Source organism: Thrips palmi, unplaced genomic scaffold (assembly GCF_012932325.1).
Source record: "Thrips palmi isolate BJ-2018 unplaced genomic scaffold, TpBJ-2018v1 HiC_scaffold_5, whole genome shotgun sequence".
Taxonomy (NCBI): domain Eukaryota; kingdom Metazoa; phylum Arthropoda; class Insecta; order Thysanoptera; family Thripidae; genus Thrips; species Thrips palmi.
In genome coordinates, this window is record NW_023144632.1 from 18,227,553 (window position 1) to 18,253,869 (window position 26,317).

Consider the following 26,317-nt stretch of genomic DNA (forward strand, 5'->3'; position numbering starts at 1 on the left):
TAATGCGGCCGGGGTGCGGCCCTCCGAGGCACGCGAGTTTATGGACGCACCCGACGGCCGCGCGATGAAGATAAAGTGCACCCGATTCGCAGTGGCGGCTCTCAGCTGTCGTTTTCGTCGCTGTCTCTCTCGCACTCATGGGGTGTCCCGTCTAGGAGCGACAGAGACAGAGCGACGGGAACGACTTTCGGAATTCAGTCTGCCGTCGCGCCGTCGCCTTCCTTTCTCCAGTGTGCCGTCACCAGTAGCGAGGGTAGCGAGGTTAGCGGGTCATCCTGGGGGGCAGAGTCAACCTAGAAACTATACTTCGCAGCTTCCTACGAACTAGTATTTCTTTGCAATGAGAACGAAAAAGTTTGCAAGAGAGTACGTAATACAAAGCCAGAGAATACTTCGTACTGCAAAGTACTTTTCTTGGCAAGATTTCAAGAGTGCAGTGAGATTTTAAGAACGGCGAAACAGTTTTTCCCGTGCAAGCTAACGAAGAAAGGTGTGTGTGTGTGTGTGTGTGTGTGTGTGTGTGTGAGAGAGAGAGAGAGAGAAAGAGAGAGAGAGAGAGAGAGAGAGAGAGAGTGTGTGTGTGTGAGTGCGCGCGTACGCAGCGGTGGCCCAGCTCCCCAGACCTCCGATAGTTCGGCTAAGCGGGTCATCCCTGAGCGCGGCCCATGCCCATGGAAGCCCATGAGCCCATGGCAGGCCATGGCAGGCCGTGCTCCACGGCGAGGCGGCCCATCAATGTTGCACACATGGCAAGCCGGCAGGCGGCGGGCCCAAGTTTGGCGGCCGAGGCTTGTTGGCGCCAACTTGCGTAATATGGGGCCGCAAACATCATCAGCAGAGCGTTACGGTGGCCGGACAGACGGGGCTGGCGGCGGCCTGGGCGTCACGGTGGCCGGACAGACGAGGCTGGCGTCAGCGGGTGTCAACGGTCCGCTGCCGGGCCGACGCCTCGCGGCGAGGTCGCGACGACACACGGTGGGCCAGAAGACCGGTGGAGGCGGTCAAAATCTCGGACGCGTTTTGAGGTTCAGAGTCGCTAAATACGGCTCGAACCGAACGTTGTGACCCCACCAATGGGTTGCTCTCCAAACGAGGAATTCAGTGGTAGGGTCACACGTGCCGTTGTTCCAGTTCTGTTTAGCGACTCTATGTAGCTCAATAAACTTACAAAGAAAATGCTTCGAAATGTATGGAACATTTCTCAGTACAGCAAACAATAGGACGTTGCAGTTAGTACGCTCGAAAGACTTCATCAGGTTTTTACAACGCACAGCAACAAACTAAAAAAAAAAGTCACAAAACATGTTTTTAACGTATTATTGAGAGAATTTCATGCAAATTATGCAGAGGAGTTCCGCCCTCGCAAGCAGGTGTGCGCCGCAGCTCCGCGTCTGGATTGGTGTTCGTTTTCCCTCATCATCCCTCGCGGCACTCTCTCGCTGGCCTCGCAACTCGTTTCGCTCCGGCGGGCAAAACCGTCATGTTGTATCAGAGATTTTTTCCCAGGATCTTTAAAACATTTCATTTGGTCGCAACACTTCGGCAGGCCGAACTTTCCTCCTCCAGCCAACTCCTCGCAGATCGATTCCACGGCAGTAATCGTGCGCCGCCGTAGCATCGCCCGCAGACTGATTCCGAGAGTCGTTTTCGTCGCTCTGTCTTTCTTCGCACTCATGGGGCGTCCCGTGTGGGTGCGAGAGAGACAGAGCGACGAAAACGACTCTCGGAATCAGCTTGCTGCCGCCCAACTCGGTGCGAGCGGCGCGGCGGATCCGCGGCGAGGCTGGCGGGGCGGGGCAGGCCCGGGTCGTTGGAGGGTCCCCCGGGCGTTCCAAACAGAAACGCCCCAATCAACACGTTACACCCCGCCCCGCCCCGCCCCGCCCCGCCCCGCCCCGCCCCGCCCCGCCCCACCCCGCTTCACTTCGCCTTGCCTCCAGTCACTCCCGCGAGATAAACGACTGGCCTTGTGAAGATCAGAACTTGCTAAATCCGCAGGGCCGGCGGCGTCTTGCAGGACGGCCGGCGAGGAGGCCCAGAGCGCCCTGGTCGAGGCCCTAGCCGTCCTGGTCGAGGCCCTAGCCGTCCTGGTCGAGGCCCTAGCCGTCCTGGTCGAGGCCCTAGCCGTCCTGGTCGAGGCCCTAGCCGTCCTGGTCGAGGCCCTAGCCGTCCTGGTCGAGGCCCTAGTCGTCCTGGTCGAGGCCCTAGCCGTCCTGGTCGAGGCCCTAGCCGTCCTGGTCGAGGCCCTAGCCGTCCTGGTCGAGGCCCTAGCCGTCCTGGTCGAGGCCCTAGCCGTCCTGGTCGAGGCCCTAGTCGTCCTGGTCGAGGCCCTAGCCGTCCTGGTCGAGGCCCTAGCCGTCCTGGTCGAGGCCCTAGTCGTCCTGGTCGAGGCCCTAGCCGTCCTGGTCGAGGCCCTAGCCGTCCTGGTCGAGGCCCTAGCCGTCCTGGTCGAGGCCCTAGCCGTCCTGGTCGAGGCCCTAGCCGTCCTGGTCGAGGCCCTAGCCGTCCTGGTCGAGGCCCTAGCCGTCCTGGTCGAGGCCCTAGCCGTCCTGGTCGAGGCCCTTAGCCGTCTTGACCGAGGTCTAGCCGGCCCGGGCTGCACTGGCCAGTACCACCTTGCAGGCGTCAAGTTTCGTCGCTCTGTCTCTTTGGCACCTATCCGGGATGCCCCACGAGTACGAGAGAGACGAAACAACGGACACGACTCTCGGAATCAGTCTGCCGGCCGAGGCCCACCGCCTTGCCAAGTGAAAGCCGTGAAAGCGAACGCGAGTGGCTTTGAATGTTTTCAAACTCGCGCGGGCAGTGATGTATGCGCCGTCCTGCTCGTCTTGCGGGGTATTGAGACTTTGGCGCGCCTCCCCCCTCCCCCTCCCCCTTTTCCCCACGCCATCCCAAATCCGGGGCATTGGCAAATTCCTGCCTGGGCCTGGCGGGCCTGGCGGGTCTGGCGGCGGGCCCTGCACGATAAGGTGGTACATGGCGGCGCGCAGCTTGGGGTGTCCTGTGGGGCTTTCCGCCCTCTTGCTCGTGCGATAGAGATATGAATTATTAGTCCTGTCGCAAAGTCGAGCCACCCGGACACCCCCCTCCCCCTTTCCCCTGGTTCCGCCCCCTGCCCAGCGTACACGGCGACATGCAACACAGCGCCAGCAGACTGATTCCGAGAGTCGTTTCCGTCGCTGTCTCTCTCGCACACCTGTACGGGACGCTCCACGAGTGCGAGAGAGACAGAGCGACGAAACCGAGTCTGGTGGCGCCTGACACGACGAATAAGTGGTGGCGGCTGTCATCGGGCAGGTGTTAGCAGGTGCGGCGCGCTGCGAGTGCGACAGGGACGGAGAGACGGGCGCGTAATTTGAACCCTGACAGGCCTCGGTCCATAAATCACGTAACGAGAGGGAGTGGCCTGGACGGTCGGGCAGAATGCGCGAACAGCGGACTGACTCCGAGAGTGCCTTTCGTGGCTCCGTCTCTCTCGCACCCAGGCAGGATGCCCCACGAGTGCGAGAGAGATCGAAAGCCGCTCTCCACTGAAAAACCAAACGTGGTCCAGACCGCATCAACTGGTGTGGTCAAATGGATGACATTTTGACCGCATCAGTTGGTGTGGTCTAGACCACGTTTGGGGCGTTTGGTGCGGTCTAGACCACACCAAACGTGGTCAAACGTGGTCTAGACCGCACCAAACGTGGCCAAACGTGGTTTAGACCACACCAACTGATGCGGTCAAAATGGCATCCATTTGACCACACCAATGGTGCGGTCTGGACCACGTTTGGTTTTTCAGTGTCGGAGGCCTCAGTCTGCGCGTGACGTCCGCCTCGACGGCCTCGACGGCCTCGACGAAAATCGGGGAGAAGTAGTCGGCGGGCGACAGACCCGCTGGAAACGTTTCCCGAGAAGTCTCGCGCACCACAATCTCTGGTGTTCCTAAAATTTTGAGGCCAGCGTACTAGTTCAGGGCCAGTTCTGTGACTAATTCGCACCATGTCACCATGCCAAAGAGATGCGGGCTCTGTACGCACTAAACTCTTTTGAGACCATCACAGTTTGTGCACATGAACTTTTCGTACAAATTTGTACAAAATTTTGTACAAAATTGGCAAAAAAATGTGCAGTTTTTCGTACAAAAATTGCACGAAAATTTCGTGTGCAAAAAAAAACTGTGATGTCTCGTACAAAATTGTACATAACATTTAGTGTGTACCCAACTGCAAATTCCACTCGTCCAAGTTTAGTGAATGCTTCCGCACCTAGGAGTTCTCTACACTTGGTTTCGACACACTGTGCGTCTGCTCCCACATCCTGCCCCGTGCAGCCCGTTTCTACAGTGCACCCGTTTCCCTGTTGCAGCCCTGCCACGCAGCCCGCCCAGGCTGTGGACGCAGTACGAGCGCTACGAGATCGGCGACACGCTGCTGGCCAACTGCACCGCCCCGCCCTCCACGCCGCCTTCCCAGCTCACCTTCCAGATCAACAACCGCACCGTAAGTACGCTTACCTTGGCGCAGCCTGGGTGACGTCATTCCCTCTCGGTCTGCACCCTGGCGTCGTCGGAACCATCGCCACTGCGACAAAAACAACAATTCACGAACGAATCCTGGGTGAAGCTTTTCATCCAGCTTCCGGGCCTGGAGACGCCAGTGCATCCTTGACGCAGTGTGTGTGTGTGTGTGTGTGTGTGTGTGTGTGAGAGAGAGAGAGAGAGAGAGAGAGAGAGAGAGAGAGAGAGAGAGAGAGAGAGAGAGAGAGAGAGAGAGAGAGAGAGAGAGAGAGAGAGAGAGAGAGTGTGTGTGTGTGTGTGTGTGTGTGTGTGACCCACAAGTGTCACCCGTTTCTGTGCCATCCGTCAGTGCAGCATGGCGGCGCCCAAATGGTTTTTAAATCGATGATCGACGCTCGCGGTGGGGCGCGGTGCGGTGTGCAGGAGATTAGGCTCACTATTAATTATTTCCTGCCAGAGCATCCTTCATTTTTCACCCCCTTTTTTCGGCTGGCGTGCAACCGGTGCATTCGTAAAGACCATAATCGCCATAGCCTCTAAACCTGTCAAAACCAATTTAAGGCGTTAAAAACAAAGATGAATACTAAAGAGTATCCTAAGAAGTTTTTTTTTATATATAATTCAGAAGCTTACAAAGGAAGCGTCAGATTTTAAAAACTGTATCTTCGTATCATGCGAACTGAATGTACCTGATCTACTCCTTAAATACTTCTCAGAGCGTGCACTATGCAGGCCGATGCAGACTGCGCCGTTATTCAATACGAATATAATATGACGTCATATTCATAAGGATGTGAATGTTTTCACGTTCTTTTGACTGTTGTGTTGATATCCGCTTTCAAACGCAAGTCAGTGACATCCCCATCTAATGGCCGTGTCACGTTGAAACGCATGTGACATGGAATTCAAGCGACCGCGACAAAAATTTACATAACAACGAAAATGGCGTCACATTCGTCGCACACACTAAATGTTTTTTCGCAAATTTTGTACGAGACATCACAGTTTTTTGCGCACACGAACTTTTCGTACAAATTTGGACAAAGTTTTGTACAAATTGTACAAAAATTGCGAAAAACGTGCAGTTTTTCGTACGAAAATTGTACGAAAATTTCGTGTGCACAAAAAACTGTGATGTATCGTACAAAATTGTACACAACGTTCAGTGTGCACTACAGTGTAGGGCTCGCGGTCCTCTCGCGCCCTTAAACAAGGCCCCGGCCCAGGGCAGGGGCGGCCAAAGCGAGCCAGAGGCAGTGTTTTCCGCTGGCGGCACAGTGGCCCGTTAGGCCCTCCCTCCCAGGGATCAGCCTCACAAAAGTGGCTGCGGTCACGGGGCCTATTAGCCTCACTTTTACTCCCCGCATTCACAATGAAGTGGTCAGGGATTCTCCTTTGTGCGTCCCTCCCCCACTCCCCCCCCCACCCCAGTTCGCCCACTTCCGGACCCCTTTCCCAGTCTCATTTCCGCCGAGTTCAAACGCTGCGACACGTCGTTATATATGATGCTTGAATTTAAGAAAGCTCGAGGCTATAGAAGCTTTCAACAACCAACGTTAGCATAGCCAGAAAATTTCTTCTTAGAATCCATTTTTCCCGTGGGAAATGGAGTGCGTAGCGACCAGTGAATATTTTTAAAATTTAAGTCTGCGCAAAGATCTTAAAAATTTAGCCCAATAATCACTTAAGAAAATCAGAAGAGAAAAAGTAAAAAACAAATAAGATTTGCATGAAATGCACACGCTAAATGTCTGTGCACTGTCACTGCCCATAGCCCTTTCCGTGCATAAGTAAGTTACGTTCTATTTAATACTCATATAAGGGACAATATTTCCGCATCGCGATAAAGTATTTATCAAATTGTACCGAGTGGACCTCGAACTCCGAGACGAAATGAGCGGTATGCAGTCCCGTCAGACACTGCTTCTTCAAGGCCAGAGGGGGCAGAGGGGAATGGTGCGAGCGCGTTTGGCGGGACCGTGTATTTCTCATTGTTTCGGAGCTCCTGGCGCACCTGATACCCACAATTTATGTACAAGTTTGTACCTAATTTATGTACAAGTTGTACCTAATTTATGTACGAATCTGTACCTTATTTATGTACGAATCTGTACCTAATTTACGTACAAACTTGTACCTAGTTTAAACCCGTAACGAATGCGGAAAATGTACACAAAGCAAGACACAAAGCCCAGAGCCACTTCAAGTGTACGTGAAGTCCGTATCCGGCTCCGTTTCCCCGTTGCGCGAGATGCCGTTGGCCACCCAAGCGAAAGACGGGGGGGCCACCTCCGTTTTTTCTTGACGTGTGGTGTCCAGAGCGTCCAGGCCGTCCGGGCGTTCCGCGCGGCGCGGAGTTGTCGCAGCCACTTGTTGCCGCTCTTGGCGGAGGCCGTCGAGGCCCTCTCGGCCCATCGCCGCCTCGACGCCCTCCGGCCGGCGGGGATGGCGGCGCTCCGCCCTGAATATTGTATGATCAGCAAAACAAGTCCACTTTGAAACAGGCCGCTTCACGCGCTCGCCCGCCTCTCCGCGCCTCGTTTGCCACCATTCCTCCCCCGCCCCCAATTCCGGCAGGGCGGCCCGCGGCGGCCCGGCCTGTGGTCGGATTTACAGCGGACACAGTGGGCACACGTACTGCCGGGAATGGCACACACTGTTGAAACAAGAGCGGAGAGCTCCACACTTGGGTTTCGGGGTGTGGGATTCGCAGTATCCGCACTTAGAAGCGTAGAACAGGTAGTCTCGAGGGGGGCTGCTTCGCTCATTTCAGGCGTAAACAAGATTACGGGATCACACGAATTTTACTTGGGATGCAGCGTGAAATTGCGGAAAATAGGATCAAAAATTTAGCAAAACACAGTAAGTCTCCACACTGCAAGGGTAGTGTTCTCCGCTTTTGCACCATGCCGCCAAGAGGGGCTCAGTGAGCTACTCACACTTGAAGTGTGGAGATTGCAAACTCTACACGTACAAAACTATACGAATAAATAATCCAGTAAATGACGAAGTATTTCGACGGTCCCTATCGATAGGCGCGTAAGTCCGAGCGGCGGGAACGTAAGAGCGCAAGTCCGTCCGCCCGGGACATACCGTCGTATCTCGCCCGGGTCGCCACGTAGCGTACTATGTAGATACGGAATGATGCAACGATAGCACGCTACGTAGCGACCCGGGCGAGATACGACGGTATGTCCCGGGCGGACGGACTTGCGCTCTTACGTTCCCGCCGCTCGGACTTACGAGCCTATCGATAGGGACCGTCGATTTTCTTCGGGAGCTCATGCCAATTCCACACACCACCTCATTCCAAGTGTGAAGGTCTTGGTTTCTTACAGTGCGCTGCCGTCCCTCAAGGCCCCTTCCTCTGTGCTTGCAGGTTCCGTCGCTGGCCAGCACCTTCTACACGGCGGCCAACCAGGAGCAGTGGAGCACGCTCAGCATCCACGTGGCGCTGGAGCCCCGCCACTTCCGCGCCGGCCGCCTCGCCCTGCAGTGCGTCGCCTCGCTGCCCGCCGGGTTCGCCGTCAAGTCCGAGACCCGCGAGCTGGGCGTCAAGCCCGCCGAGCCCGTCCCAGAGCGAGGTAAAGTCACTCAGACAGAGCCCCGCAGGGGTGGATCCAGGGGCGGCCTTCCTTCTACAGTGGGCCGGAGGCCCCGGTGGCGGTAGTAAAAATCACGGACTTGGTTTGAGCTCCAGAATCGCAACGGGGGTCGAACCGAACGAGTAGCCCCGCCAATGGACTGCTCTCTGAACGAGGAATCCATTGATGGGGGTCACACGTTCCGTTCCAGCCCTGTTTTGTGACTCTGACCGCCTCCACCGGTCTTCTGACCCACTGCGCAAAGTGTCGCCCTTTTTGCATAATTATAGGGGTGAAGTACCGTCAGTAGTGGTGACTTCGGCAAATGGGATGACTTTTCCACGCTTCCCTAAAAGTACCATTTGGAGGAGCAATTAAGTTCATCTCGTTGTTTGATTAGATCTCACCATAAGTTTGGTGGTGATCGAAGTGCCTGTAAAACAAACTATCATTGTAAACAGTTGCGTTTTGCGAGTCGATATCAACCCAGAACGCCGAAGTCTCCCTTGTTTGCGGCATGACTTTGCCACGCATCTTTCACAAAGCTCACGCCGGGAAAGAGGGTGGTCTGCGTGCACCTCTGAACCCTGGGAAGGTTGTTCCAGTGTCCCAGCTGACGAAAGTGTCCTCCTAGTGCGCCCTGTTGATGGGTACCCGTGTTGTGTTCCAGTGACGTCCGCCTCCACCTTGCTCGTGCAGTCCCACGCCCTGCTGCTGGTCGTGCTGGCCGTGCTGGCCATGGCCCGATAGTTCCACTTGGGCATCTTCGAGTGCTTGTGTCTTCGTGTGTCTGCGTCTCTGAGCGCGCGCGTGTGTGTGTGTGTGTGTGTGTGAGTGTGTGACTGACGAAGAAGAGTGAATGCACTGCAAAGCCAAGTCGACACCTGTAAGGAAAAGGCACGCAGTAGCGGCCGCGCGATCCAAAAGGCGCTCAGTTGCGGCCCTGCGATCTGATAAGGCACGCAGTTTGCAGCGCGCGATCCAAAAGGCACTCAGTTTGCCCCGCGCGATCCAAAAGACACGCAGTTTACCGCTGGCGGCCGCTAAACTGCGTGTCTTTTGGATCGCGCGGGGCAAACTGAGTGCCTTTTGGATCGCGCGCGGCATACTGCGTGCCTTTCAGATCGCAGGGCCGCAACTGAGCGCCTTTTGGATCGCGCGGCCGCTACTGCGTGCCTTTTCCTTACAGGTGTCGAAGTGTGGATCGGTCTCAACACCATTTGGCGCGAAACAAAGTGTCTCAAGCCTTAAAGTGTGAGCTACGTTTGTCCCACACTACACTCGGGCAAAAAATACGGAAAGGTCTGGGGACGAAGACACATACCAAGTTGTCACAGATTTCTCTGTTATTTTTGGCATCGGTGTGGCGGGTGTGAGACACGGTTAGTCTCATACTTGCTGCCTATGGTTCTCTGTGGTTCAATGTCACGGGTCCCGCGCTTGTGAGTGTGAGACAAAGCGTGTCTCACACTTGCAAGTGTGAGACACTGGTGTCTCACACACTTGTGAATGTGGGACAGATGCGGCCCACACTAGAAAGCGTGAGACATTCTGGTTCACGCCAAATAGTGTGAGACTGTTCCACACTTGGATTTGCAGTGTGGTGGCGGTGGATAAATTCTGTGTGTCAATGCATCATCCACGTGAAGGCCATCTCGCATCATGTTGATGAGAGATGCGGCGTTTCAGGTTGGAGGAGGAGGGGGCCCGGGCCGGTTCGGAGGTCGAAAACTTTCTAAAATGTTGATGAAAGCTATTTATTCCGAGTATTTCTACTTTGTGCCAAATACAATTGCATAGTTTTGTTTTCCTAGGTAAAAGATTGCGCAAGTCGCGTTTACCAACCTTGGATCTTGTCAATAAGTTGCCTTACGAAAATGTATCATGGTTGCGTTCATTGTGCGAGTTGCCTGTTATGGAATTTGGTTTGTTTTGCCGTGGGAGAATGGGGTGGAGATCAGAAAATTCCCCTCCCCCATACCCCGCCTTCCTTTGGAATCTGCCCCTCCCTTTTTCTGTCTGTCTGTCTGTCTGCCTCCCTCTCTCTCTTGCGGAAGTCGCGAGGTCTTCACCGAGGTTTTGCACTGTGGTCTGGTCTGAGGAAAATAAGAATATTTACAGAAGCGATTCTCTGCCTCCAGCATAGAGACTTTTGAATGAGTGTTCTGTACATCGTTTATTCTATTTGTCTAGGCATGAATGTGAGTAGGATTGACCTTTGACTTACACATTTCCTCTAGATGTTTATGATATATGTTACCACGTCAGAGTGGTACATGGATTACTGTAAATTATTTTAAATACATGTTAGTGAGCGTGTGTCTATACGTGAGTGTGCATGCGAGTGTGTGTCAGTGTGTGTCAGTGTATGTGTGAATCTGCGAGTGCGTGAGAAATGAAAATCACACTTTAAACTTCAAGGTACAAAACCATTGCCTGCGTTTGTCATGACAATTGCGGAAGAAAGGAAAAAAATAGGGATAGTTTTAAACAAATACGAATGAGTTGTGCATAACTGTTGATAGATATATTTATTAGAAACATTGGTGTTGCTAGGGACTGAACTAAGGTTGCATCGCAAAGGCTCAGATAAGTTTGACAGAAATGCAAACACTTTTTTTGCGGCGCCTGTGAGCGTAAAACGATTTTAGACTTGATTTTTGTAAAATAATTATTTGTATTGATTTCAAGATTTTGTCTGATTGTTTTATAATTTGTTTTAAATAAATTATTTGTTAAAGAATGTTAAGAAAATATGAAAGCTTTACTCATGGTCATTAGAAAAGTCCCAACTAATTTTCAGGTTAAAACTGTGTAACAGAATCTTTGTGAGAGGCGTGCGAGGTGTTGATGAAAGCTGTGTGCATGAATTTCCACGGATCTAGTGGTTTACTATGTCGCTCCTTACTATAACATTATTTGTGCCTCTTGACAGTAATGTGGGAACATGTCTGCATTACTCTTTCGTTTCTCGTTATAGATTATTCAGTGTTTAAAAAAATAAAAACTTGACTGCTGTTACTTTATCTGAAACCTACTCTCCATATGTTCCAAAATCAATGTCCACCGGTCCATTCGTGGAAGACGTTTACCTGTTTGATCTATCGATTGTCAAATTTAGTCACAGCATTTCTTGGAACAAATATATTTCAAATTGAATAAATCATTGCATTGTGTTGTGTGCAATAAAGAAAAATAAAAAGCACCTGTTTTTTTATTCACGAGCACACCAAAACTGACAGCAAGAGTGCGCAAATCACATCATCTGCCACTGCCAACACTCTTCAAAGCCAGGGAACTCCAGCGCGCTCAGCCCGACTAGCACCACAGCCAATAGCTACGAACTGCTTTGCTAATACTGAGTCATCCAACTACAAACTGCGAGCGAGTGTGCCCACTGTCCGCACGTGGCTCTACACTGTGAAACCAAGTGGGGGAACTCCTCACTGTGATGCGGAGGGACAGAATTTTGAGATTCTCGACATAGAAGTGCACAGTTTTCGGTCTCCACACCCCCAAGGGTGGAGCTCTGACTTGAAAGTCAAATTTTTGCCGTTCGATTAACAGACTACGCCCGACTACGCCATCCACACAATATCCGACACACTTTTCCTGCTCTCAACTTGAAAAGAGCAAAATAAAACAACAACAAAAAGGCAAAAGAGCATTCTAACTTTTTTTACGTCACTCATGGTAATTGAGTCCGCTGTACACAATTATCATTTTAATATCTCAAGCCGCCACGGAGGCTTGGCCCACGCCGAGGCCGCAGCCGTGCCAACTACAAGCCGCGTTAAAACTCCGTAATCCCGGAAGTATCCTTGCCACGCGGCAACATTAAGCTCTGTCACCTCGGTCCCGGGCTGCCCCGCCTTCTCCGTTAGACTTACTTTAAAGCGGTCCCAGCGGCGGCCGAGCCGAGGACGAACGAAAACAACTTAGTTCCTTCCTCTCGTATGTTTATGCCTTTCTTCTTGAGTCTTTGTCGTGGGCAAACGTCCGGTGGCGCGGGGTCCCGGGAGCCTCCCCCGGCGCGACGCGTCGCAAATGTGTGCTTTTGCCTCGCCGGTCGCTCGGAAAACGCTTAAAAGGGCGCTCCAACTTCGGGGCCCTCCCCTTTGGACCCTTTCTTCGTCGGCCTTCCTTTTATTCAATTCTAATGGACAGAACGGGCCGAGACAAACATGGCGGCTTTGATTCATCAGTAACTGCCCCCTTTGTTGGTGTTGGCGGCGCCGGGCCGAGCAGGGCGCCGAGGCAGCAAAAAGGAGCCCCGGGTATTGTTTCGCGAGGGGTGGAAGGACATCGGCGCTTCTTCGAGACACGCAGTGTAGTGGGTTACTTACATAATTCACTTGATTCACTCCCCTCCCCCTCCTCCTATTTTCCTCCCCTCTTTTATTTACTGAACGGTACAAACGTTACTTGGTTTTCTCAGAAAGCCTATGGTACAGACATAGGCGATTTCCAGAGGGTTCCTGGAAAAACCAGGAACTGTCTTTACCGTGTGCACAACGCATTTTCGAGAGCATCACGCCAGTGGGCCCAGCTGACATCGACCTACTGGCATGGAAATGGAAAAACTGAAAACGTAAGAATTTTGATCGATTCCATATTTTCGGTGAGGTGTACTCTAACGCTCAAATTTGGGTAATGAGGGTTTTATTACCCAAATTTATGCGAAAAAAGGTTATATTCTGCTAGCTAGACAATATGGTGACCCAAGTTTGGGTGTGTGGACGTGGACATCCTCTTCACTAGATTTGGGCAATGGAATAACCCAAAATTTTAGTCCTGGCAGGAGTAGACTTAGCATATGGTCATGACTCTTTCATCCTAAGAGAACCTCGAAGAGAACTATCAGACATCAACATTTTCTGAGGTTTCGTAAGCCAAGGTTCGGTTGGATTGTTAAAACAGGTATCTCTCTAGAGCTCACTTCATCGACATAATCAATTTCCACAAGCATTCTAGAAACAACTCAAGCTGTCACACTTCATCATTGGGCTCACAAGTCATCCATCTCAGTTACTTCGGGCACCCGTCATGACGCGACCATGGGTCATGACGGGGTTGATATTGTTATCCAGTCTAGGGCACTGTAGGGCCTCCTGCACAGTGAGGCGTGCGTACATTGACACACCTGGCAGCCGCTCACCTTTCCAAGTGTCGAACTTGGGAGGCCTGTGGCGGCGGACGAACGCGTCGCGTCTCAAGATGGATTGCCCCCCGGGGCGCGATGATGGGTCCCTGGTGCTGGCAGTGCGGGCCGAGGCTGCGCGCCGTGCGTGCGTTCAAAGCCCTGCTCTCGGGGTGATTTCACCTAAATAGAATGCAAATAGGGCGATCGGCGAAGGACTTCATTGCGTCTCGCCCCATCACTAAAGCGTAGTAGAAGTGATGGCAACGCTTAAATTATTTTAATTTTAAATTACTGTGCGAGATCGACAGTGTGCTAAGTACGTCTTCGGTGAGTACCGTAAATATGGACACAACAAAAGAACTTGCTGTACGAAATTTGATTTCAAAAAGTAAAAGGGGAAAACAGAAATTCATACATTTATTTTTCAATGTTTTAAGGACGGCATAACGAAAGCGCGAAGCCTTCAAGACCTCGCCTTTTTGCTAGTTCTCAGTGAGTCCTTCGAGCTGAGATCGATATATAGCTGTCGCTTCACTCTGCCTGCCTTACAACCCACGAATCACGTTTGAAAAGCCCGTTCCTGGCCGGAATGGCACCTTTCGGAAATCGCGATAAGGCTACGCTTGCAATGACACAGGGCACCGCTGTCCACTCCGTCGAGGTGAAGTTCAGTCCAGAATGGCCGGCCCGTGCGGCGTGACGTGTGTCGCCGTGCTCGCCGTGGTCCTCTTGGCGCCCGTCGAAGTCCTCTCTGCGACCTGGGCCGCCGTCTTGCCGAGGAGCGACGCAGCCTTGGACGAGGCGCGGCACATCCACAGCCTGCTGGAGCCCGCCCTGCTGCGCACCGGACCCGGACACCGGACCCCGCGGGAACGCCGCGGTGGCTGGACGCGTTTCTGAGACTTCATGGGACAGCGTTTGTGGTCCTGCTGCCGAGGCCCGCAGGGCCATGGCCGTCCTCAACGGCCCGTAACGCCCTGTCTCTGCCGAGCAGGGTTGTTAAAGTTAATTTTTTTGGTTATCGAGTTATCGTTAAGTTAATTTCCGACCCCTGTTAACGATAACTAGTTAACGTTAACACCTCTCGGCCACGTTATCGAGTTATCGATAAGTTACTTTTATCGAAAATCGTTAAAAGTAACTAACTTTTTTTAAATGGCGTAATGAAGGATTATAAAACACAAAATTAAATGCCTAGAAGTAATGTCTAATTGGACTATTATGTATGCACGGTAAAAAAACTTCCTGGGAATCCCAGGAATCTCCTGGAAACTGCTATACCTTATCACATAGGGCTCCTGGGAATCCCAGGTTCCGTTTTGACCGTGTGCATTACCTATCTTTATTAAATGATAAAATAAATACAATGAGGAATAGGGAGTTGATAAGATTAAAATTGAAAATTTTACAAACCTATACTGACTGACTAGCGCGTTACTAGTGACAAGCGACGACTTACTCCCAGTATTGACTTGACTACCACTACCGTTGGGGCCGGCAGTTGGGCACGGCGGAGTGCCAGCGGCGCAAAAGTACGAACGTCAGAAACGCTTTTGCTGAAAAATTTTGCGTGCATTTCTACGTTTTGGGGGAATTAGTTACTTTAGTTAATCGATAAGTTAACCGGGATTGTGTTAACGATAACTCGATAACGATAACTGGTCTGCAAGATGTTATCGAGTTAACGTTAACCGTTAAATTAACTTATCAAAAATCGATTATCGTCGTTAATCGTTAAATTAACTCTAACAACCCTGCTGCCGAGCGCAGCTCTTCTCATCGCTGAGAACAGAGCGCCCCACTTGATCGCCCAGTCCATTGAATGCCGAACACTACTTTGGACGGAATACGAGTCATTCGTCACAGAGAAAGATCTGAACAAACTCGCGCCGACATGGCGAATATTTTTTGCGACACCGATATCGCTCGTGGCTGGGCTGGCTGGAGACACAGGTCGCAGCTCGGCTCAGTATCATGGGTTCTTCAAGCCTCAAAGGGATTCGCTGCCCGCGAGGATTTGGCTTCCAGGAGCAGGACCGTTCTTTCCGCCTTGCTACTTTCGACGAAACGCAACCGGAAGAGTCACGTTGGAGCATTCTGTTTGGGGCACAGGTGCGTTCTCCACCATGATGAAACGGTACGCAGAGACACTCGTGCAGAGTCTGAGAAACGTGCGCTTCGCCCTAAAGAAAGACGGGCAGCGATGGGTAGAGAAATTTGTATTCTGCCACGTCGACTTGTTGAGCATGGAAAACCCATTTCGGGTTCATAGTAATAGCAAATTTGATCTATTTCCTTGGGGCATGGACCTCGTGGCGGCTCTGGTGCCGACCGGGATGGGGAAAGGCAACTGCTTCATCCACAGCATTGCTGGAGAGTTTTCAGCGGCTCTCTGGGTCGCCACGGCGTTGTCGTTGCTTGGAGTCGCCACCGGGCTGCTCATGCTTAGCGGGCGCGCCAAGGCCTTCCTCGACGCCTTCGCCCCTCTCGTCGGCCAGGCTGGCTCACCGGTCGGGAGAGACGCGCGCGAGGGGTTACCCACTCCGGGAATCATGTGTACACTCAGCCCGGGAATCATTCCTAAATCTTTCAAAATTTGATGGAAAATCCTCATAGTTTCAATTTAAAGTCATGGTAACCATGTGATACACACAAAAACATTCAAATACAAAGAAAATTTTCGAAAGTTCTCTCTTTTTCTCAGAGATATGTTCTGGGAATCGCGGGAATCCGGAATCGTGTGTACACTAAAGCAACGAGTGGGTAACCCCTTGGACGCGCGACGCCCGTTGCTGGCCGGATGGCTGCTCGTCTGCGTCGTCCTCGCCTCGTCGTACAGCGGGAAACTTCTCGCTGGGCTCTTCGGAAAATGTGCGGCCAGTGAAATCCAGACTCTCGAAGAACTGCTGGAATCCAACCTTACTATCCAGATGATCCAGCTCTGTTACTGTTTAGTTTCAGTTATTATGTCCCTCTCTTTCTAAACCTGTTCCTTTGTTTATTCATATTTATCATTTCAACGTGTGCTTTGAATAAAGTCAGTTTACGTTTGTATGCAGTCGCCTCTTTTCTTTGAGCTCTTTCTGAAACACGCCATACCCATCAACGCACTCGCGAAAATGCCAAACCTGACTCGTAGGGAAACGTTCTGAAAGATACAATCCCTGAGATAGCAGAATAACTTCTCCACTACCGACTTTTACTGCAGACCCCAGATTATTTTTAAATTTTATTTAAAGTATTGCAAAATATATGACAGTGGTTTGGCTTCTGCAGTCGCGGTGAGAAATGCCACAAGCGCTTCACGTTGCCCCGCTAATCTGGCTGCCCTTTACTCACCCGCCATATGCCGCCCGAGTCAGGCTGGCCCGGTTCTGCCTGCCGAACACACTAAAATCTACTTTATGCTTCGAATAAAATTTATGAGAATCCCCTTGGAGTGGCCTTGGGGCGGAGCCTGGGAGCTAGTGGAGCCGAGGACCCGGCGTCTCTGTGCCCGTCCTCGAGGCCGGCCTCGGGCCCGCCCCGCTCCGGTCGCACACCATCGGGGCTTGGATTTGTTTTGTACATAGTTTGGTTGTTCTTTCTGCTGCTCCCCGAGTCATTTATCTTTGCCGACTTGCGATACCTTCCTCTTCTCTGGGGAAGTTGGCAGCATTAACCTTAGATGGATAAGTCTCTTTGTTGTCGAAGCTGCTTCAAGCGCATCATTCGTTCCACAGAGAGAAATGAAGGAGCACGCTGACTCTAAGCCAGCACCTCTGCTCATGCGCTTTCGTCGCTGGTAACTGCAAATTCTTTTTGTCCGGTGAGTGGTGGCGTTAAAACCCCGCTACAGCCATAACACTTACATTACTTTGTCTTCGAAGGTCCGATTTGGACGTGGCGGAGCAATGTCCTCGTCTTTTTTAGCGTTGAGCAGCTGCCCTGCCGGACTTGCGCAAAACTAGAAACGGTGTCACTGCACTGTTTCTCAACGAATGTGACGTCATGTTCGTTTGAGGGTGAAATGTGTCACGGACGTTATAATATGTCACACTCGTTTGGACTTGATACAGCTGTCTTGTAAGGATTTTGCATTGGATTGACTGTGCATCAACATTCAAACGCGGTGACACCATAATCAAAGGAAATTTGCATTCCTAAAAGAGACGTCACATGCGCTGAATAACAGAGTATTTGGTGCAGATTTTTATGCTGGTGAAATGTTTCGTGCTAAGTGCAGGCAGAGAAGGATGATATACTCGTCCTTCGGACACGAAAAATCGCTTTGACGCCTGCTTACACACAGCAGAGAACTACTTTTCAGGCTAGTGACGCACAGTGGGCCAGAAGATCGGTGGAGGCAGCCAAAATCCCGTGTGGGTTTTGAGCTCCAGAGTCGCTAAATGGGACTCGAGCCGAACGTGTGACCGACCCGAGGGGTACCTCACTTCGAAAACAGGTGTACACTGACTGGTGACTATACTCAATTTCCACTTTGACTAGACTGAAAATATCACGAAATGCGTTGCAAAAATACTAAAATTGGGACAAATTTACGTGGTTTTGCCGACTTTCTCAGTGACTAGACTGAAACAAGGCAGTGACTGGAGTCAGGGGTGTACACTGACTAGACGAAGTGAGGTACCCCTCGGACCGACCCCACCAATGATTTCTCTCTGAAGGACGAATCCATTAGTGGCGTCAACCGTTCTGTTTGAGGCCTTTTTAGCGACGCTGGAGCTCAAAACGCGTCTAGAGTTTCGGCCGCCTCCACGAGGGCATAGGCAATTTCCAGGGAGTTCCTCACTGAAAAACCAAACGTGGTCCAGACCGCACCACTGGTGTGGTCAGATGGATGCCATTTTGACCACATCAGTTGGTGTGGTCTAGACCACGTTTGACGACGTATGGTGCGGTCTAGACCACGTTTGGCCACGTTTGGTGTGGTCTAGACCACACCAAACGCACCAAACGTGGTCTAGACCACACCAGCTGGTGTGGTCAAAATGGCATCCATTCGACCACACCAGTTGGTGCGGTCTAGACCACGTTTGGTTTTTCAGTGCTGGGAAAACCAGGAACGAATTTCACCGTGTGGCTCCGCTCTCGTGGCTTATTTCGCTGCACTTGTCGCTGCCGCTGCCGGGACGCTGCCGGGACGCTGCCGGGACGCAGACTCAACGCGTTACGCTTTGTCCTCCAAAGTTTGCCTTTACCGCCCTTTCGCCGCGACACTCCGCCAGGCCCCGCGCCCCTCCAGGCCTTGTTGCAGATGCACAAAGTGTCTACATTGTAGCCGCGCGCCCCGCGACGCCTCGCCGGCCTCGCCTGCATGGCTGCGTTCTTTGACACCCGCCCGGCTGACCGGCTATCCCCCCAGGGCGCGTGAACATTACAACACACACTACACTTTTGGAATGAACGTTATTTGCGTACCTCATTAGCGACTTAATGTAGAAATTTTATGCTTAAGGATGATCCTCTCTCCTATCCTATCCTATCCTATCCTATCCTATCCTATCCCATCCTATCCTATCCTATCCACCCCCAAGAACTTTTATGTCCCTTCTCGTACGAGACGAAGAAGTGCATGCCTGGCACACACTGGAGTTTGCAGAGCAATCATGAAAAAAGGCACATTCTAACGGATATGATGTCACATTTTAACGGACACTGTGAGAAAAAAGTAGGGAAAAAGTACGGAACATGTCTGGTCAATAATTTGCCTGGACCGTCCGTACTTGCCAACTACGGAACGTTCCGGACTTATTTTCCGTACCCATTTACATGGGCTCATATGGAGCTAGTACGGAACGTTCCGTACTTTTCTCCGTACCTCCGTACTATATTTTTCTGTACTATTTCCGTACAAAAGTACGGAATTTTTTACAGTGGATATATGACGTCACATTCTAACTAATTTAAGACGTCACATTCTAACGAATATATAAGACGTCACATTCCAACGAATATGACGTCACACTCGGCGAATAGCAGTGCCGCCCTGAGGCTCTCTACCACGGCCCCGCACCTCAGTCCCGTTCGCGGCCGGTGCTACTCACGTTTTCAGAGCGGTGGGCTTGAGTGAATCGATAATGGTGGTCCATTGGACCGGGCATGGCCTCAGCGTAGCCGGGCTCATGGAATATTGAACAGTTTTGGAGGACACTCGGGGCACTCTATGACGGCAGAAGGGCACCGGGCTGATTCCGAGAGTCGTTTTCGTCGCTCTGTCCCTCTCGCACTCTTGGGGCGTCCCGCGAAGGTGCGAGAGGGACAGAGCGACGAAATCGACTCTCGAAATCAGCCTGCCGGGCCGGGCATGGCAGCCGCGCCTCGCCTCTCAAAGAAGGAAGGAAGGTCGGGGCCTGCACAGCCTTGTGCACAGCTGCCATTGCCCGCACGGGTGGCTGCATGTCCTTCCCGTGCACGGCACTGGGAACGAGACGGGTCGCTGGTTTGCGTCTCGGGGACCTGTACCTCCACCGGTACATAGTGGGCCAGAAGACCGATAGATGCGGCCGAAACTCTAGACGCTTTTTGTGCTCCAGAGTCGCTAAACAGCCACTGAGATTCCAAACGCTATGAGTGTAGCACGTATGGTGCGATGCAGCTGAGATATCGCACCATTCGTGTGATGCGATAGCCATATTGCACCTTACGTGCGATGCACCCCGAAAGTGCCCTATGCTAATGCATGGGAATGGGGAGGCATTGCACTTCATGTGCGATGCTTTTGCATCGCACCAATTGACGCTATACTCATAGCGTTTGGATTCTCAGTGAGCACTCGAACCAAAAGTGTGATCCCACGAATTGATTCCTCGTTTGGAGAGCAGTGGGGCCACACGTACGGTTCGAGTCCCATTTAGCGACTCTAGAGCTCAAAACGCTTCCAGGATTTTAACTACCATCATCGGTGGCAGGGCTACTGACACACTCACAGCATCTGCTTCATAACTCCAAAGAAAATGAAGGCATTGTAGAATTGCTTCGTATTACGAAGAAATGCTTCGTATAACAAAGATTTTTGCTTCAGAATACGAATCATTTCTTCGTATATTTATCAATGCCTTCATTTTCTTCGTATTGCGAAGTGACTCCTCGTAGAGTGTGGAGAACTCACGTGTGGAGTTTGCAGCCCCCCCCCCCCCCCCCCCCCCCCCCCCCAGGTGTGGAGGAGCCAACAGATCCCCTGTCTCTTGGCATGGTGCAATAAACGTGCAGAACTTCAGAGAGCTCCACACTTGCAGTGTGCAGACTGCAAATCCTGCACTTCCGGGGGCGGAGACAGCTGATTCCGCACTTCACATTTCAAGGCTGGATCAACCTCGCTTGGCCTCACAGTGTAGGGCCGGCGGGCGTGTCGGGGACGCGCACCTCCACCGGCGGGGCACGGCGTGAGGCGCGGTGACGAGGCCAACGGCGTGCACATCTCTCTGCCGTCGCTCGCTCCCTCTGCAACACGTCCCACCGTGGTGACAGCAAGAATCATGGCCAGCAGTAATGTCAAGAGGAAACTGGGGCCGGGGCGCAAGGGGGCCAGCCAGGGGTGCGTGGGGGCCGGGGGAGTCTGTCTGGCTCAAGGTTTTCGAGGAATTTCAAGGAATATTGTGCCCCGAGAGGCGAGGCCTGGCCAGGCCTGTGGTATAGTGCAGTGGGCGGGGCGGCCGGGCGGCCTGCGTGCTCGCGCCGACCCTCTGGGGCCCGTCCGTAAATCTAGTGCACAATGGGATTGTGTTGCGACCAAAGAAACGCTGAAAAATAAATTATCTCGTTTCGGGCGCTCGCTGCATTTCCAGGCCCGTCCGTAGTGCAGTGGAAGGTGGGACCGGAAAGAGCGGTCCCACCCAGCGCCGTGGACAACTCCCCCACAGGAAAAATTGTTTTTAAAAAGATGACTTGTAGCTATTTTTATAGTCGAATAACTGTATTGGTACGGCTTTAGATCGGTAATAGTGATTCTTTCGACTAATAAGGAAGGGAAGGAATACATTACAGCAACAGGCCCCGGTATTTCCCAAGAAACTAAAAAAATATCAGGGCGTTAAATTTGCCAGTAACGAATTCAAAAGACTGTAATAACTAAACCTTCGAATTTCTGAAAGCCTTTTTCGATTTGTGTCAAGCAAAGTGGTTGCTACTGTTTAGATCAAAAGTTTCTCAATGAAAACATCGAGTGCAATCGTCAGCGGTGGTTTGGCGTGGACTAATGTTCCGTGCAAATTACAATTTGACGCGTGCTAATAGAATAATCCTAACTGCTATGGTATATCCAAGACAACCTAACAGTCAGAGCAGATCCAAGACAATCCTAATTTTTCGTGTCAATTCAGAACTATCATAAGTGCACATCACGTGAAAAGCGGTGTTTTCTCCATGACGCTAACATACTTCATAAAATTGCTCGCCGAAGGGCCTGTTACAAAGTTTTATCCTTTCATAAATACGTGGACACTGTATTTCAGGTATAGAGATTCTCTGATTTGCGGTGAAGATACTTCATGAACACTTTTAGGTACCGCTACAGTTAGGATAGTTCTAAATCTGCACTGACAGTTAGGATTATTCTGATAAGACGCGTTGAATTTCAAGTGTGTCACGTCAACCAGAACATGCCTGCCCCACACTTGAATTTGCAGCGCATGCGCCTGATGGACATTCAACGTAACGTAACATGCCTGTTCTCCTGTATTGTAACGTCAACGCCACGGCACGGGCCAAAAAAACTCGGTGGATCGCGCTAACCAAAGTAGTTTCACACGTAAAACGCGAAGAGGGAAACCTCTCCGGCTGTTGGCGCACCGCACACACCGTCCGCTGGTCAGGTTTATTTAGTGCGTGGCAGTGGAGGAGCGAGAGGAGCGAGAGAGGCAGAGGATAAGAAAAAGAGGGACGGAAAGACATAAAGAGGCACGGCCTGTGGAGAGGCGCGCGGCGCCGAAAGGCAGAACGAGAAAAAGGGAGAGGGGAAAAAAAGGGACGCGATCGAAATTGAGTTTATCATCTTTTTATTGACTGGCCGTTCTGCTTGGGAATGCGAGTGTGGTTAGCTGCGGAGCGTGGAGGCCCGCGCGAGTCTGGCCCGACCGCACGGCGCGGCGCGGCAACGCCAGGAACCCCTCAAAGGGGAGACAGACCCTCTCAGGTCGGGACGTACCGCTTTTTCCCATGAGTACACCGTGAAACCAAGCACTCCAAAACTAACTTGAAATGCAGACGTGTGAAAATTTGCTGTCTCTGCTGTCCAAAAGTGCAGAGTTTGTGTATTCTCCACAGTGGGCGGAGTTCTTCTCGTTTAAACCACACTGGGGGCTCTGACGTGGGAGGACTTTCGCAAACACACTTAAATTTTGTTTGAAAGTTGAAATGCAGACGTGTGAAAATTTGCTGTCCCTGCTGTCAAAAAGTGCAGAGTTTCTGTATTCTCCACAGTGGGCGGAGTTCTTCTCGTTTGCACCACACTGGGGGCTCTGACGTGGGAAGACTTTCGCAAATATACTTAAATTTTCTTTGAAAGTTCTAAAAATTGATAGTTATGATTTGAAAGTGCACCCACGCAAAACAGCAGCACCGACTCAGCCGTGCACAAGGGGGTGGGCAAGAGAGAGGGCACACGGTAAAAACGGTTCCTGAATTTCCCAGGAATCCGAGGGGCAAACAACTTGAATTTTGGTGTACATTTTCCGTGAAATAACGTGAAATAACGGTGAAATAACGTTGAAGTAACGTTGAAATAACGTTGAAATAACGTTGAAATAACGCTGAAATAACGCGAAATAACGTGAAATAACATGAAATAACATGAAATGACGTGAAATAACGCGAAATAACATTGAAGTAGCCTTGAAATAACGTTGGAATAACAGTGAAATGACGTGAAACAACGTGAATTTGAAATAACGGTGTACAAATTTGGACCAAGTTGTTTGCCCCTCGCAGGAATCTTTACCCCCCCCCCCCCCCAAAAAAAAAATGCATTTCAGTGCAATTTTTTAGTCACACCCTTAAGAGGTAAACAATGTTATATCCCAAAAGTGGCCCTCCCCCCCTCTCTCCCCGAGACCTTGGTCTGTGCACGCCAATGTGCGCAGAACAACCAGTTCCAGTGAAAACAGCTGTTCGCGATTGAGTTGCCCATCCATTGAAGCACACCGCATATCCAACGTCCAGGAAACAGCGACTGGAGAGATCTTCGTCTCTTCAAAGGGCCTTTTGCTGGAGCTCTTTGCTGGGCATCTCCACATAACAAAGGTCGCCAGTAACTTGGGAGGGCACGTCTAGGCCGCCTTTCAAATCACATACACGGTGTACAGGTTTATGACAATCTGACAAGTTTTACACGAGTGTAATTTATGTATTGAATTGTTTATAGCTTTCGTATGCACAAATAAGGCCATAGTTATGAACAATAAAAGTACATACACATTTAAGTGTGCGCACGCGCCCAACTTCGGAAAATCACTCAACTCCAGAAGGTGAAGAGTTCTCCACGTTGGGTTTGACAGTGCAGTGACCAGGCCAGTCGGCCGCACCTCGCCGCCGCCGCCCCCTCCCCGGCGGTGACGACAGACGCATGGCTATCCGAGCGAAGTGGGGCCGTTTTCCTAATTTATGACGGGCTGATCCCTCCCCTCCCCTCGGAATGGCCGCCTCGATATCCATCCGCATTTATCAGATTTCTGTAGCGGCGTCCTTCATTTGGCTATTTTTCTCGGGGAGTGCCCTCGCGCGGACGTCGCGCCGTGGTCGCGCGGGGCGGGGTGCGGGGCGGGGCGGGGTGAGGCATGGTGGGGTGAGGCGGGGCGGGGTGAGGCGGGGCGGGGTGAGGCGGGGCGGGGTGCGGCAGGGCAGTGCTTGCACGCAAAAAAATAATTTTCATCAGAGCTAAAAAATTAGCACCCGCACCAATAAGATTAGCTCTATAGGCGCAGCTAATTTTTCAACTGTGTGGCTAAAAAGTGTTAGCTGGGCGATTCTAGCAACGGATCTAACGGCCTAGCTGGAACTGTAAGGAATCCTTAGCTGTAAACCAATCAAATCTTGCTGATGAACTACTCAAGTTGTTTGCCCCCTAGTTATTCCGAGATGAAAAGATGAAACCATCATTACGATTAATGTCTACTCCATGTGGTCTAACGGTCACGGACACATCTTAGATAGGACGGAGTCGTCAGTGACCCTTGAGGCGCTCACGAATCACTCAGAATTGCCCGCTGGAGACAAATGTCACTCCAGCAGGGGAAGCGATCCGCCACCTGGCAGACAATTGCAGAAACGATGGCGCCCAGACTAAGTGAAAACGCATGCTACACTGTCACCGCGCGCGAGCGGCGGCGCGACGCGCGCAGCGCACTCTCGCGGCGACCTCCTCCACCGCGACGGTGACTGGACGACGATGACATCAACTGGTCTCGTCAGATCGCATTTAGCTTGTTTACTAGAAATTTTTGAAGGCTTGCAAACAATAGTTAGCAGCCCACGACTAGCAGTATTAACAAACAAAATTGGCTAAATCCGCCACAAATTTGTGTTTTGCGAGAGTGGTTGCTTGGCAGGTAACCAGCTAACCATCTGGCCGCGCGCACCTGAGGTCGCTTGTAGCTGTGCTAGTTTTTTAGCGCCCGTGCTAAAAACGATCTGTTAAAAAAATTAGCACGGGTCTGATTTACATTTTTTTGCGTGTGCAGCACCACAAAGGGGCGACGCTCATCGAGAGCTTCATCTCGCTTGCGCCATTCACCTGCCCGCCCCGTCGCGGGACACCCCGCCCCTCCCGCCCCGCCCCGCCCCGCCCCGCCCCGCCCCTCCCCGCCCCGCCCCGCCCCGCCCCGCAACGCCGCGTCGTGTTTTCGCTTCTCTCCTTTCCCTCGCTCCGCGCTGCTCCGCGCGCCGAAAATATATACTGAAAGAAATAAGTTATTGGGAATGGGCGGATGTTCGGAAGGAAGTCGACTTCCTCTTTGCCGAGGTGGGGCCGCCGCTCGGGCCGCCGGGCCGCTGCTGCTGGTGGGCGTCGTCCGGCCGCCCTCTCGAGGCCGAGGCCGGGCAGCGGGCCGAACTCTCTGTCTCTCTCGCACTCATGCGGCGTCCCGTAAGGGAGCGAGAGAGACAGAGCGACGAAAACGCTTCCCAGTGTGCTGGGCAGAGCCGAGGCGGCCGAGGCCCTCTACGACCGTCCGCGTGTTTCCTCAACAAATCCGGCGGTCCCCCCGCGCGTCCTCAATGGACCCCGCCAAGCCCTGCCTAGCCCTGCCGTCCTGGGGGCGCTGGCGGCGCCCCGAGCCCGGCAGGGGCCCGGCAGCGTCGTGTCACCCCGCCCCCCGCCTCACCCCGCCACGCCCTCGGCCTGGTTCGCTCTTACGGCGGCGTGCACTTAGCGCCGCAGATTCGATACACGGCGTGGTGGCAGCCGGCGGCAGGCTCGGCAGGCCGTGCAGCAAACTGATGCCGAGAGTCGCTTCTGTCGCTCTGTCTCACTCGCACCTTCATGGGACGCCGCCTGGGTGCGAGAGAGTCAGAGCGATGACTCTCGGAATCAGTCTGCCGGGCCCGCCAGTTTACTGGGGTTTATGGGGTAAAGGGCTGCCGGGGAGCAGACGACGCCGGGGCGTGGCTGCGCGCTTGGGGCGGGGCGGGGCGGTGTGGGGCGGGGCGGGGCGGGGCGGGGCGGGGCGGGTCGGCGTGCCGGAATTGTGTGTGGCCCAGCAGCCAGACGGGGGAGCGCCACTTTTGGCACTAATGACCGTGCTTGTTCCAAGAAAACCACCTTCATGGGACGCCGCCAGGGCTCCGCCCAGCCCGTCTCCATTCAGCTGACAAACTTGACAGCAGCGACAGCAGCACCCGGCCGTGGCGGGGCACCAGGCGTGGTGGTGTGGGGCGGGGCGGGGCGGGTTGGGGTGAGGCGAGGTGTGGTGTGGTGGGTGGGGTGTGGCGGGGTGTGGCGGGTTTGGGCGGGGCGGTTCGGGGTGGGGCGAGGCGGGCAGTGACTTGACACGCACTTAACGCTGCCTCCGCCTCCTCCCGGTGCTGCCACCCGCACTGCACCCAAAAGTAGTTTCTTCGAGCAAGAAAACTGACGAGCAACAAGTGAAT

The 26,317-nt window shown here is 52.5% G+C and overlaps 1 protein-coding gene across 1 annotated transcript in view; it reads left to right on the top strand.

The window, feature by feature from the left end:
• The window catches only part of LOC117651094, a 159,747-nt gene extending 150,785 nt beyond the window's left edge, over positions 1 to 8,962 (top strand). Inside the window, exons 4-6 of the mRNA XM_034394849.1 lie at positions 4,357 to 4,490; positions 7,887 to 8,091; positions 8,762 to 8,962. Coding sequence (XP_034250740.1) covers positions 4,357 to 4,490; positions 7,887 to 8,091; positions 8,762 to 8,841 — 419 coding nt within the window. The 3' untranslated portion in view covers positions 8,842 to 8,962. The remainder of the gene's footprint in view (positions 1 to 4,356; positions 4,491 to 7,886; positions 8,092 to 8,761) is intronic.
• Positions 8,963 to 26,317: the final 17,355 nt, after the last annotated feature.